The sequence below is a fragment of the Phytophthora infestans genome, genomic scaffold (genome assembly GCF_000142945.1).
Source record: "Phytophthora infestans T30-4 supercont1.97 genomic scaffold, whole genome shotgun sequence".
In the NCBI taxonomy this organism is placed as follows: domain Eukaryota; phylum Oomycota; class Peronosporomycetes; order Peronosporales; family Peronosporaceae; genus Phytophthora; species Phytophthora infestans.
The window spans coordinates 49,899-60,302 of NW_003303662.1; the positions used below are offsets into that span (position 1 = coordinate 49,899).

The following is a 10,404-nucleotide window of genomic DNA, read 5'->3' on the forward strand; positions in this document are numbered from 1 at the left end:
TTTTTTAGGAAAACGTTCCAATAGTCTGAACTTGAAAAAGCATTTGCCACTCCGCTTGGGATTGTCCCAAGTGTCGGTCGCCCCAGCGTTCTCCGAACTCCGCCTTCGACTTCCGCACTTGGAAGCCACGACCCGGTCAAAGCCTGCAGCAGCGGCGGCACCCGACGGTTCCCAGCTGCATCCCGCTCAGCACCCGACGGTACTCTCCCGAATATGCACTTAAAGCCGCGGAGGCATAGCGTGATTGTTGGGGACGATCCGGTCCCGTGACCCCCGACTTAGGGGGTCGTAGCAGACCAGCAGCGATTTTGGGCTCTGTCTTGATCTGAGTGTGCGACTCGCCGACCAACACTCTCGGCTTCTCGAGAGCTCCAACTGTGTGTTCTGGATCGTTTCGAGCTCCAGATCAAACAGATCCTTCGCCGCAAAGGGGCCTGGCGTGACACCGGTTTCTTTCAGGGGAAACAGTATGGCTTTCATAGCCTCCAGCTTGTTCGTCGTCTCAGGTGGCGGTGTCACCGGTCCCTTCAGCGATCCAGATATCTGCGGCTGTATGATCCGCATCATTGGGTTCTTGGCCATAAACCTTGAAGTTCATGCTGGTTGTATTCTTCTTCCGACTGATCGTCAGACCAGGTCGCTGCGATCTCACCGAGGCTATCGGGGTCTGAATCAGCTGGGGCCTTGAGCTTCTTCCGCGACGCGTACGAATTCTTGTTCTTCGGGGTCTTCTGCGTTGGCGGAGCGGTTGTTGATGAGGTTCCCTCGGTTTTCACCTTAGGTTTCTCATCGGGCAGATCACGATTCGCATTGCGATCTGAGGTGCCTCCAGAGGAGGCATGGGGAGGAGGTTGAGGCTTCTCTTCAAGAAGATATGATCCTTCGTTTCTGTCGGCAGAGCTCCTCCCAGGGCTATGTCGAGCTGCTGATCCTGCTTCATACAGCAGCGTTGTCGGCGATCAGTTTCCGATGACGCTCCCATCCTTGGTTCCAGCTTGATTAGCACTTCCTCTTCTTCTTGGGACTCACGGTGTAACCCCGAGTCACCAGAAGATCCGGGCACGCTCACCATTGTGGTGGCGTGGCTCTTAAAAAACTTACGATCCAATCTCACACACCGTGCCCCGGACTACCGACTGACGGAGGGGGTACTCCGAAACCGTGGGGTTGCTGAGGGCTCACCTTGTGTACCCGTCGGTGGGGCTGGTAACACTCCTCTGGTGGACTTGAAGGGAAGCTTGGCTTGGGTTGGTTCTGTCTTGGTGGAACGCAGGATGGTTGGGGGTGGCGTAGCGCGGAAACTCTTCAGGCTACGCGCCAGGTTGGTTGTCGACCTTGATCGACGTGGGGTGTTGTTATTCCTGTACGGGGTCTTGTTCCTTTCCTTGCTAGACTTGGCCGCTTCCTATAGCGAAGGGCGTTGAGGGCGAGAGTGAAGGCGATCGACCAGTCAAGCTGCAAACTCCGGCGACTGACACGTGTACCTGGTAGACTTAACTTGATTTCTGTATGGGTCAATATACCCCCCCCCCCGCTACAGCCTCGAAGTCTGTTACCGAAGACACTTGTTGCTGATGAGGCAAATTCCACTCTGTTAAAATTTAAAGTCTTTGCGATCCACTACATTGCATATCCTATGATCACCAAAGTGGCCCTTAAAGGTAATATCGTACTTACCCGGCATGGGTACAAATCAGTCGATGTACTTTGTAGATCGTGTATCAAAATGACTGTACCTTACCGATCCGATATCGCTGATTGCGTATGCACGCGCTGATGCGCCTTCGTCACTGGTGGCATTCCAAAACCCGATAGGGTCGTATCCCATCAATCCACCTCCCAACTTAACCAACGGGCGCTTCACCACACCAGCAGCAGAAGTAGCATGACTTGTCAACACCGTATCAGCCCTTGATGTCGTATACCTCCTCTTCCTTAAAGGGTCGGGTAGTCCGCGGCTGTTTAGGGAGTACGGTCTTGTTTAGTGGCTGCAGGAACGGTAGATAGGAACACTTGTAAGATGACATAGAAGTTTGGTTATTGGCTTGGATTCCTCTTGAGTAGAAGGAGGGAAATATAAGACTGTGAGCTAACAGGAAGAGAGGTCTAACACCTTCTCGACCTTACATACACTAAACTACCTCTCTTATACTTAAAAAAAGAGTTCACTTCGTTTGTCGTCAGTCCTCGTGGGACAACGGGGAGCTCTGGGAAGGGGCTTGATGACGCGAGGTGCTTTGGTCCCACGACGCCAGGCCACCGGCGTTCTGAGACCACCTTATATGACCACCCTAACGGGCTTGGTCAGGGGCACGTGGGTCGTCGGGCTCAACGGGAACCACCCTGCCGGGACGGCCGGGCGAGGAGTAACTACCGGGCCTCGAGTCATCCCGTCGGGAGGCAGAGCTCCTGGAATGACCCCTCCGTTCCGGGATACGGGACATCCTGTGGTGTAGGGATTTCCAGATTCGACCATACGCCGACCTACTTTAGGTCAAGAATCGGTTCGGTCTGATAACCCAGAGCTTAGGAACAAAGGATCACGGTAAGTACTCGGCGATCTGTCCGGATATGCTATCCGGACAGCCGCTGAGCTCAACGGTCGCCGGAACTCAGCTGAAGGGTCGGTAGAGATCCGAAACGACTACATTTCATTAGATATTTGTATGAGAAGCATAGGATTAAATAGGGGGAGCCGAAAGGGCTCCCAGAAGATAACAGAGCAGAATTTTCTTAGTCCAAGACACGTGTACACTTTTCCGGTAAGTCCCTGCATAGGGCTGGATTATGCCTGCCGTCAATACTCGAGAGGCATAGCTTGTAGGGTATTGACTGGTAGCGCCAAGAGATTAGGTCGGTCCGGGTAGGACAAAGTCTCGCTACGCGCGAAAGAAAGTCCCGCATACTCAGCGGGCCGGTACGTCGGATAGCCCGGGTGCCGTAACACTTCTAGCTGAGCTGCCTCTGCGCTCGGTGACCTGTAAAAGCGCTCGCGCGCCGTCGTCCATCCTTTGGTGGAGGGCACAGGGTTGTGAACGAGCTCAGCCGAACCAAACTCGGCGGAGCCTCGGAAGTGATCTGACTTGGTTAGTCGGAACCGGGTGGAAGCGAGCCACTCGTCTGTCCCGGAAGGGCCGGACCGCGAGGGGACCACCCTCTGCGCAGGCCATACAAACCGCCGACCTAACTCGGCGATTCGTTGTGGTTTGTGTAAGGAATCCACATCTGACGATATTTGTGTGTTCTACTACACCACAACTGGTGCCGCGACCCGGGAACAGGAGTGTGTGCTTGTTTTTATAGGTGCCAGCTAACCAAGTTAAGAGGAAGAGAAGAGAAAGAGAAGAGTGAAGATGGTCAAGGGATCAGCAACTCCGAGCGACGGAAGCCCAGCGACGGCTGGAGGATCGCCTCTCGCGGGGTCGGACCCGGCGGATCAACGACTCATCGCCATGACGATGGAGGTGGGACGAACCGTCCAGTTCGACGAGGATGGCCAAGACCAGGAGAGCGAGAACGGAGATGCAAGTGAAGGAGAGTATGAAGAGAAGGCCGAGACCGCTGAGCTCGGAGAAACGAAGACTACCGCCGAGCTACTTGGCGAGGTGGAAGAGTTGACGCTGCAGGTGGGACGCATGGGAGCCCCACGTCCTGTCGAGCGCAACTTATCCGCCGAGCTCGACGAAGGTGCGGACGATGAAGAAGATGAAGAAGAACATGGCGTTGCTCAAGGGGACCGTCCGCCCCTTATTCCGAAAGCGACGAGGAACGCCGATACGCCGAGCGCCAATAAAGTGTTGGATCGACTCGACGAGGAGATGTGAACGAGATCGAAATGGATGATGATGTTCGCGCCGGTGGCGATGGCGCAGGCGAAGTGGCCGATGTTGGGTCCCGAGTTAACTCAAGCGGTGCGTGCAGCCAACATCAACCAGTTGGTGGAAGAAACTGTGTTGCTGTTGAAGGCGATGGGCTATCGGTGCAACAGCCGACCGAACAGCCTCATCCTGTCCGACTGGAGTCTGACCCGTGGCGGAGCCGAGCTCTGGCAATGGAAGAAGAAGCTGAGAGTGGCGTTTGGATTGGAGAAAGCCCCTGGTGGAACGAAGAAGGTGTACAGCCGAGTAGCCGAGTTCAAACCACTCGGCGAGGACCCGAGCAAGATTCCTTTGCCGAAGACCCCGGAGACGAAGAGACGTGAAGTGTTCCGCGCTACGCAAGGAACTCCGTACTTCGAAGACTCTCACATGCTGACTCCACTGAAGCTAAACCCGACGCAGCGAGCGCTGAGTCGTGGGCAGCGAAATGTAGGTCGTTACCGTGAATTGTATGACGCTGCAGATGAGGCTGATGCTTACGAGGAGGATGAAGAAGACGACGACGCCTTCAACGTGAGAGGTAACCGTGAAGAAACCGTGAAGGACTACATCCGAAACTTGAGCTTTGACGCGACTGAAGAGGACTCGACGCAGTACCTCGAAGTCCGAGCCCACGCCTCGCTCGACAAAATCGCCGAGTTCGAAGGAAAGCGCTACCGCTCTGACGCGTCGCTCCAGTGGCTCAAGCGTTTCATCTACGAGATGAAGAGCACCAGGATGCCCCAAAGTGCATGGTGCGAGCCTTTCTCGCTATGCTTGGGACGCCCGGCGAAGAGTTGGTACAGGCAGCTGCCGAAGAAGACTCAGCGACGTTGGAAACTACTCAGCGAGGCGTTCCTGGATTATTATTGCTCACAGTTCGACCAATCCGCCCGCACTCGTTACTACTCGGCGAGACGTAACGTCAACGAACCGATCTGCGACTTCCTGATCCGACTCAACGGGTATGCTCGGACGGCCAAGATCCAGTACGAGAAGGGTGGCGCCGACGCAGCTGACCATGTCGAACACTTCTTGCTGCATTGTGGTGATGACGATGTGATGGATTTGATGTACCCCTTGCAGTTGGAAGACATCAGTAAGGTGGAACAGATAATCAATCGTCGGATCCTCGGCGAGAAGCGCAAGAAGCAACGCGACCGACTCGTGATCGCACGAGGTCGAGATGACAAGCGGAAGGATCAGAGCCGCCGAGATGAGAAGCGAAGTCGCAAGGAAGAAAACCGCGACCGCCGAGTCACTGTCGTTGACGCTGACTCCGACGGAGAGGGACTCATCGATCAGAACCCGCCGAGTCCGTACAACTCCGAAGATGAATGGGATGATGAGGACCAGTCCGGAGGATACGACTCAGCGGAAGACGAAGACTACATTGACGCCGGCGTTTCCAATGATAAAGGAAATACACCGGACCGCCGAGAGAACTCGGCGGGAGACCAGAAGGGCTCGAACCGAAGCTGGGGAAACTCAGCGAACCGACCTCCGCGACCGTACAACCAACGAGAACAGTCGAACCGTGGAGATGGATCACGCGACAACACCCAACGAGGACCTTGTGCAGCTTGTGGAAGAATGGGGCACTCGGCTCACTACTGTCGACGACGCTGCCAATTCTGCAGACAAGTCCATGAAGGCGGCCGGTGCGAGCTGTTTCGTCAATATGAGAAGCTGGCTGCGTTCTTGAAGAACTCTGTCGACAAGTCGCAAGTGCCAGAAGACCTGCACAACCTCTACGCGCCGAGTGATTTAAACTCGGCGGCCCGCCAACACTGACTGGGTTGGAATATGCCGGGCTGCCACAGTCAGCTGAACCTGCAGTTGATGCGAACTTCTTGTTTGCCTTCGTAGGCGAAGCATGACGGCCCGAGGGAAGAAGCGGGGATGGCAATTGGATGTGTGAAATCGACGGAATTGAGCGTGAGCTCGGTGAGTTAGATGATAACAACCGAGCGATTGCAAGTGTAACTCGGCAGTCAGACCAAGCTGTGCATCGTACCAGGATAATGAAGCTGCTTCCGGGAGAACGGCTGGGATGGTGGTCAGCACAGACGTTTGATCGTCGAGTTAGAATGAGAGCCCTCGTATTGGGTGCAGTGAACGACCGAAGGACCAAGATATTATTGGATACCGGAGCAAATGTCTCGGCGATAAGTGAGTACTTCGCGAGGAAACTGCGTCTCAAGAGAGTGGCCAGCAGAGATAAGCGAATTGACATACAAGGAATAGGTAAAGACAGGATGGTGACAACGTCAAGAGCAGTGGTGAAGGTGACACTCGGCTGGGAAGTGGCATACGAGTTTGAAGTATGGATAATGCCTCATCATGCCGGAGTCGACTTGATTCTCGGCACCGACTTCATGATCCCAGCTGGTGGATCTGTACAACTCGGCGGTAAAGCTACCCGATGAGATGATGATCCCACTCATCCGATCAAGTAATGCACCGACCAAGACCGAGTTCGGACCAAATGTCCCATGTGGGCCACCAGACGGGTTGACGATCGAAAGTCGAATGACCGCTGAGTTCAAATTGCCCAGGCGACAACCCAGTGAGTCGACGCATGACTTGTGGGTGCGACGGACGAAGGGTTGGATTCCGACGGTTGTTTTTAATCGCCGAGGAAGACCAACCCATGTCCTGATTACGAACGTACGACAGACGTCAGTCTGGTGCCCACCTCACTTTTATGTGATAAAATGGTAGCCACATGGAGTACTGGCCAATGAGGGATATGTCCGCGTGAACTCGGCGAAGTACCGTGACTGGCAGATATTGGCCTTTGAGTCGGCGATGGATAAAGATTTGCTGCAGAAAGAACAACGACTGTACGACGACTGGTTGTCACACCAGCCGCCAGCTGTGGAAAGACGAAAATACCCAACTCCGACGGCGGTGGAAAGACGACCTCCTCCAGTGGAAAGTGGACCAGAATTAACATGCGCCGAACGCTGGAGAAGGATCGAAGCCGACGCTGAAGCCGGCGACTACGAGAAGCGTCGCGGTAACGCAGACGTCATATCGACTTCAGGAGTGACAAGGGGTGACCCGGCTATAAACTCAGCGTTCAAGCTGGAAGACGTCCGAGCGGACCGTACGTCGGTGCTACACGATGGCCAAGATGTCTCCTATCAGCTGTCCAAGTTTGAAGACGATGGCGCCATTTCTGACGTCAACACGAACTCAGCGATTGAAGGAACAAGTGAAGTAAGGGCCACGGAAGACGTGTCGGCGACTGAAGACTCAGCTATAACGGAAGGAGACCTTGAAGAACGCTCGGAACGCGCCCTAAGTGACGTCCAACCCGTTGCTGACAACCGAGCCAAGTTTGGAATAATTAGACCAAGTTCTGCAGCCGCGGTAAACTCAGCGATGGGTACACCGGAAGCCTGCATTACCCAGTCGGCGGCGGTGGACTCGGCGTCAGCAGATCTAAACACTGAGAGCGCCTCGGACGTGGGCACAGCATGCGGTGAGGATGCCAGCTATTCCGAAGACGCGTTTGCATGCACAGAAGTTAGTTCTGCCGTCACAACCAACTCAGCGATTGATCACTCCGACGCGACCAAGGACTATGATAATCGGGAGGTATTACTGCCTGAAGGAATAAAGCCGAACGACGACCCAGCTACGACGGACTCAGCGTTGGAGACTATGGAAACTACGACCTGTCCGAAAGTGGCTAGACAATATGACGATGATACCATCTACCTCAGAGCCAAGTTTGAGAACGCAGGAGTCAGATCGACCATCGCAGTGAACTCAGCGAATACGGACCCTGACACAGCCGACAGCTATGAATTATCAGAGGTATTACTGGTGGAAGGTACTATAGCTGAGATCGGAGTGACGAACTCAGCGGCGACGGTGTTCGACCCCGGCGGAATTGACTACGATTTAGGACACGATGAAGGTGACGAGTGCAACTCGACGAGAGATGCAACGGAAACTCTAAGACAACACTACTTGGCTATCGCTACGACCGAAGACGAGCAAGAGGATGATGTTGACGATAGTACGACCAACGCCTTTGAGCGTAGTGGAACAGATTTGGAATTGACGGACTACGCTCACGAGCTGGCCTTCCTTCCCGATCTTACTGAAGTTGAACCTACCGAACTCGACTATGGCGCTGCAAACGTCAAGTCGAGTAGTCATACGCCAGCACAGTCGGCTAAATTGGTGGCAGAGCTACAAAAGCACGAAGGGATAATGATTTCAAGTGGTAATGCCCTGCCGCCTCCAGCGTACGGAGCATTGTGCGACATCGACGTTCAAGGACACGCACCCATTAAGCAGAGAGCTCGGCGGATACCTCTCCGCCACTTGAGCAAACTTTACGAGTCGTTGAAGGGGCTGCTTCGAGCTGGGTTGATATTATTCTCGAGCAGCCCTTGGGCCTCACCAGTGGTGATAGTGCTCAAGAAAAATGGTAGGGATATTCGACTATGCATTGACTATAAACTGGTTAATGCGGTTACGACACCGATGGAATACGCTATGCCACTGGTTGATGACCTGCTTACCGAATTGGAAAGCTACTTGTGGTTTTGCTCGCTCGATGCTGCGAGTGGATTCTGGGCAGTCTTGATGACACGCCGAGCTCGGCAGTTCTCAGCGTTCGTATGTGCACTTGGACACTTTGAATGGTTACGAATGCCATTTGGATTGAAGAATGCGCCTATGATTTACCAGCGACTAATCGACAACGCTCTATGGGGATACGTTCAACCAAAGGGAGGATGGCAACAGTTTGCCGAACGAATGGCTGTTGCTGAAGCGTAGTCGGGAACTCGGCGAGTTGAGCTCGACGGAGTCGGCGATTCAACGCAGAGTCAGCTGACGAAGTTTGAAGCTGACCACCAATCACAAGCTGACTGCGATCCGGTCCAAGACCTGGTCAATGGACCGGACGGCGACATGTTTGCTGATGGAGAACCTGACCAGTCTTCCTTGATTCCGGTGTTCAAGCGGAGGTCGTTTGTCGATGATATCTGTTTTGGAGGGGAGACGTTCGACGCCTGCTTGGAGACACTCGACCGATTACTAGCCCGGTTCACAGAATGTCGAATTAGCATCAGCTTTACCAAGAGTATCTTTATCCAACCCAAGGTTGATTTCCTATCGCACGAGATTACGCCGAGTGGCATACGCGCTGATGCGAAGAAGATAGCCGCGATCGCCGAGCTCGCCTTCCCGAAATCGAAGAAGGGGATGCAAGCGTTCCTCGGTGCCCTCAACTATTACGGCCGATTCATCCAGAACTTGGCTGTTTACGGAGCAGTACTCTATCAGCTAAAGGATACGGACTTTGGCCCTGGGGGTGACCTGGCGTCAGCAAAAGCATCATTCGCCGAGCTCAAAAGACGGGTAGCAGAAGCTCCAATTCTGCGTCATTTCGACTCGGCGAAAGAAGTCCACATAATGTTGTACGCCAATGAGTGGGCGCTGAGCAGTACGTTGATGCAACCACACGACGACAAGCTGCACCCAGTTCGCTTCTGCGGACGCGTACTAAAGGAGAACGAACTCGGCTATCATCCCGCTGAGAAAGAAGTAGTCGCGCTGTTGCAATGGCTGAAAGTGTGCTACACTCTCTTGGCGGGAAAGACGCTTCACGTCTACACCCGTTTCTCCACGCTGGAGTGGTTGTTTAAGTCAAAGTCGCTGTACGGTCGCGCAGTCAGTTTCGCAGTTATGTTGTCGCCCTACGATTTGAAGGTGAAACGAGTACGTGAGCGAGATGTAGACTTCGCCCAGTTGCTCCAGGCGTCGATAACCCCGTTTATCGGACTCGACGATTCCTTGAAGCACCTGGCACCTCCCTCCAAGAACTCGGCGACAGTTCGAATGGACCCAGCGCTGCTAGATGCCCGAATACCAGCTGACTTTGCAGGATGCGTGCTGTCATTTGATGGCTCAGCGAAGACGGCTAAATACGGCGGGTATGGCAGTTGTTCGTGGATACTGTGGCGCCTTCCGAATTGGGACATTGAGATTGCTGCGAGTGCGTACCTGTCGTCCACCACAGTCAACATCGCCGAGTACACCGGCATGAACAATGGAGTCTTGGCGGCGATTGACCGAGGGATAACCGATCTGATTATCGTGGGTGACTCCCGGCTTGCAATCCAGCAATCCATGGGGGTGATAGCATGCAAGAAGGAAACGTTGCAAGTGGAACTAGCTCGGCACAAGGATCTCACGAAACAACTCAACTCGGTCCGGTATCGACACATAGCGCGACACTATAACGCAGCGGCTGATTCTCTCGCTACAGAAGCACTGGAAGCTAAAGCTGGACGAGTAATTCTTGGGACGGATAGGAAAGCAGAGCTGAGAATGATTAACCGCGTAGCCGAAGAACTGTACGCCACAGACAACCCAGCGGAAACACCGATTGTCACGGCAGTCACTCGTAGCCGAGTACGCCGAGTTCACTTTGTGGACGAGCTGGATGAAGACTCGGCTAGAGCAAGAGGAGGAAGTCAGGATCATGAAGCCATGTCTACCAATTCTGGAGAATCCG

At 54.0% G+C, this 10,404-nt stretch overlaps 1 protein-coding gene across 1 annotated transcript; it reads right to left on the minus strand.

The window, feature by feature from the left end:
- Window positions 1-136: 136 nt before the first annotated feature.
- On the minus strand, window positions 137-1,828 carry PITG_19417 (uncharacterized protein; the record flags this gene model as incomplete). The annotated part of the gene is made up of 4 exons (XM_002996912.1): window positions 137-375; window positions 653-931; window positions 1,183-1,405; window positions 1,742-1,828. The coding sequence occupies 4 exons, from the start codon at window positions 1,826-1,828 to the stop codon at window positions 137-139; spliced, it is 828 nt and encodes a 275-aa protein (XP_002996958.1).
- Between the last annotated feature and the right edge of the window lie 8,576 nt (window positions 1,829-10,404).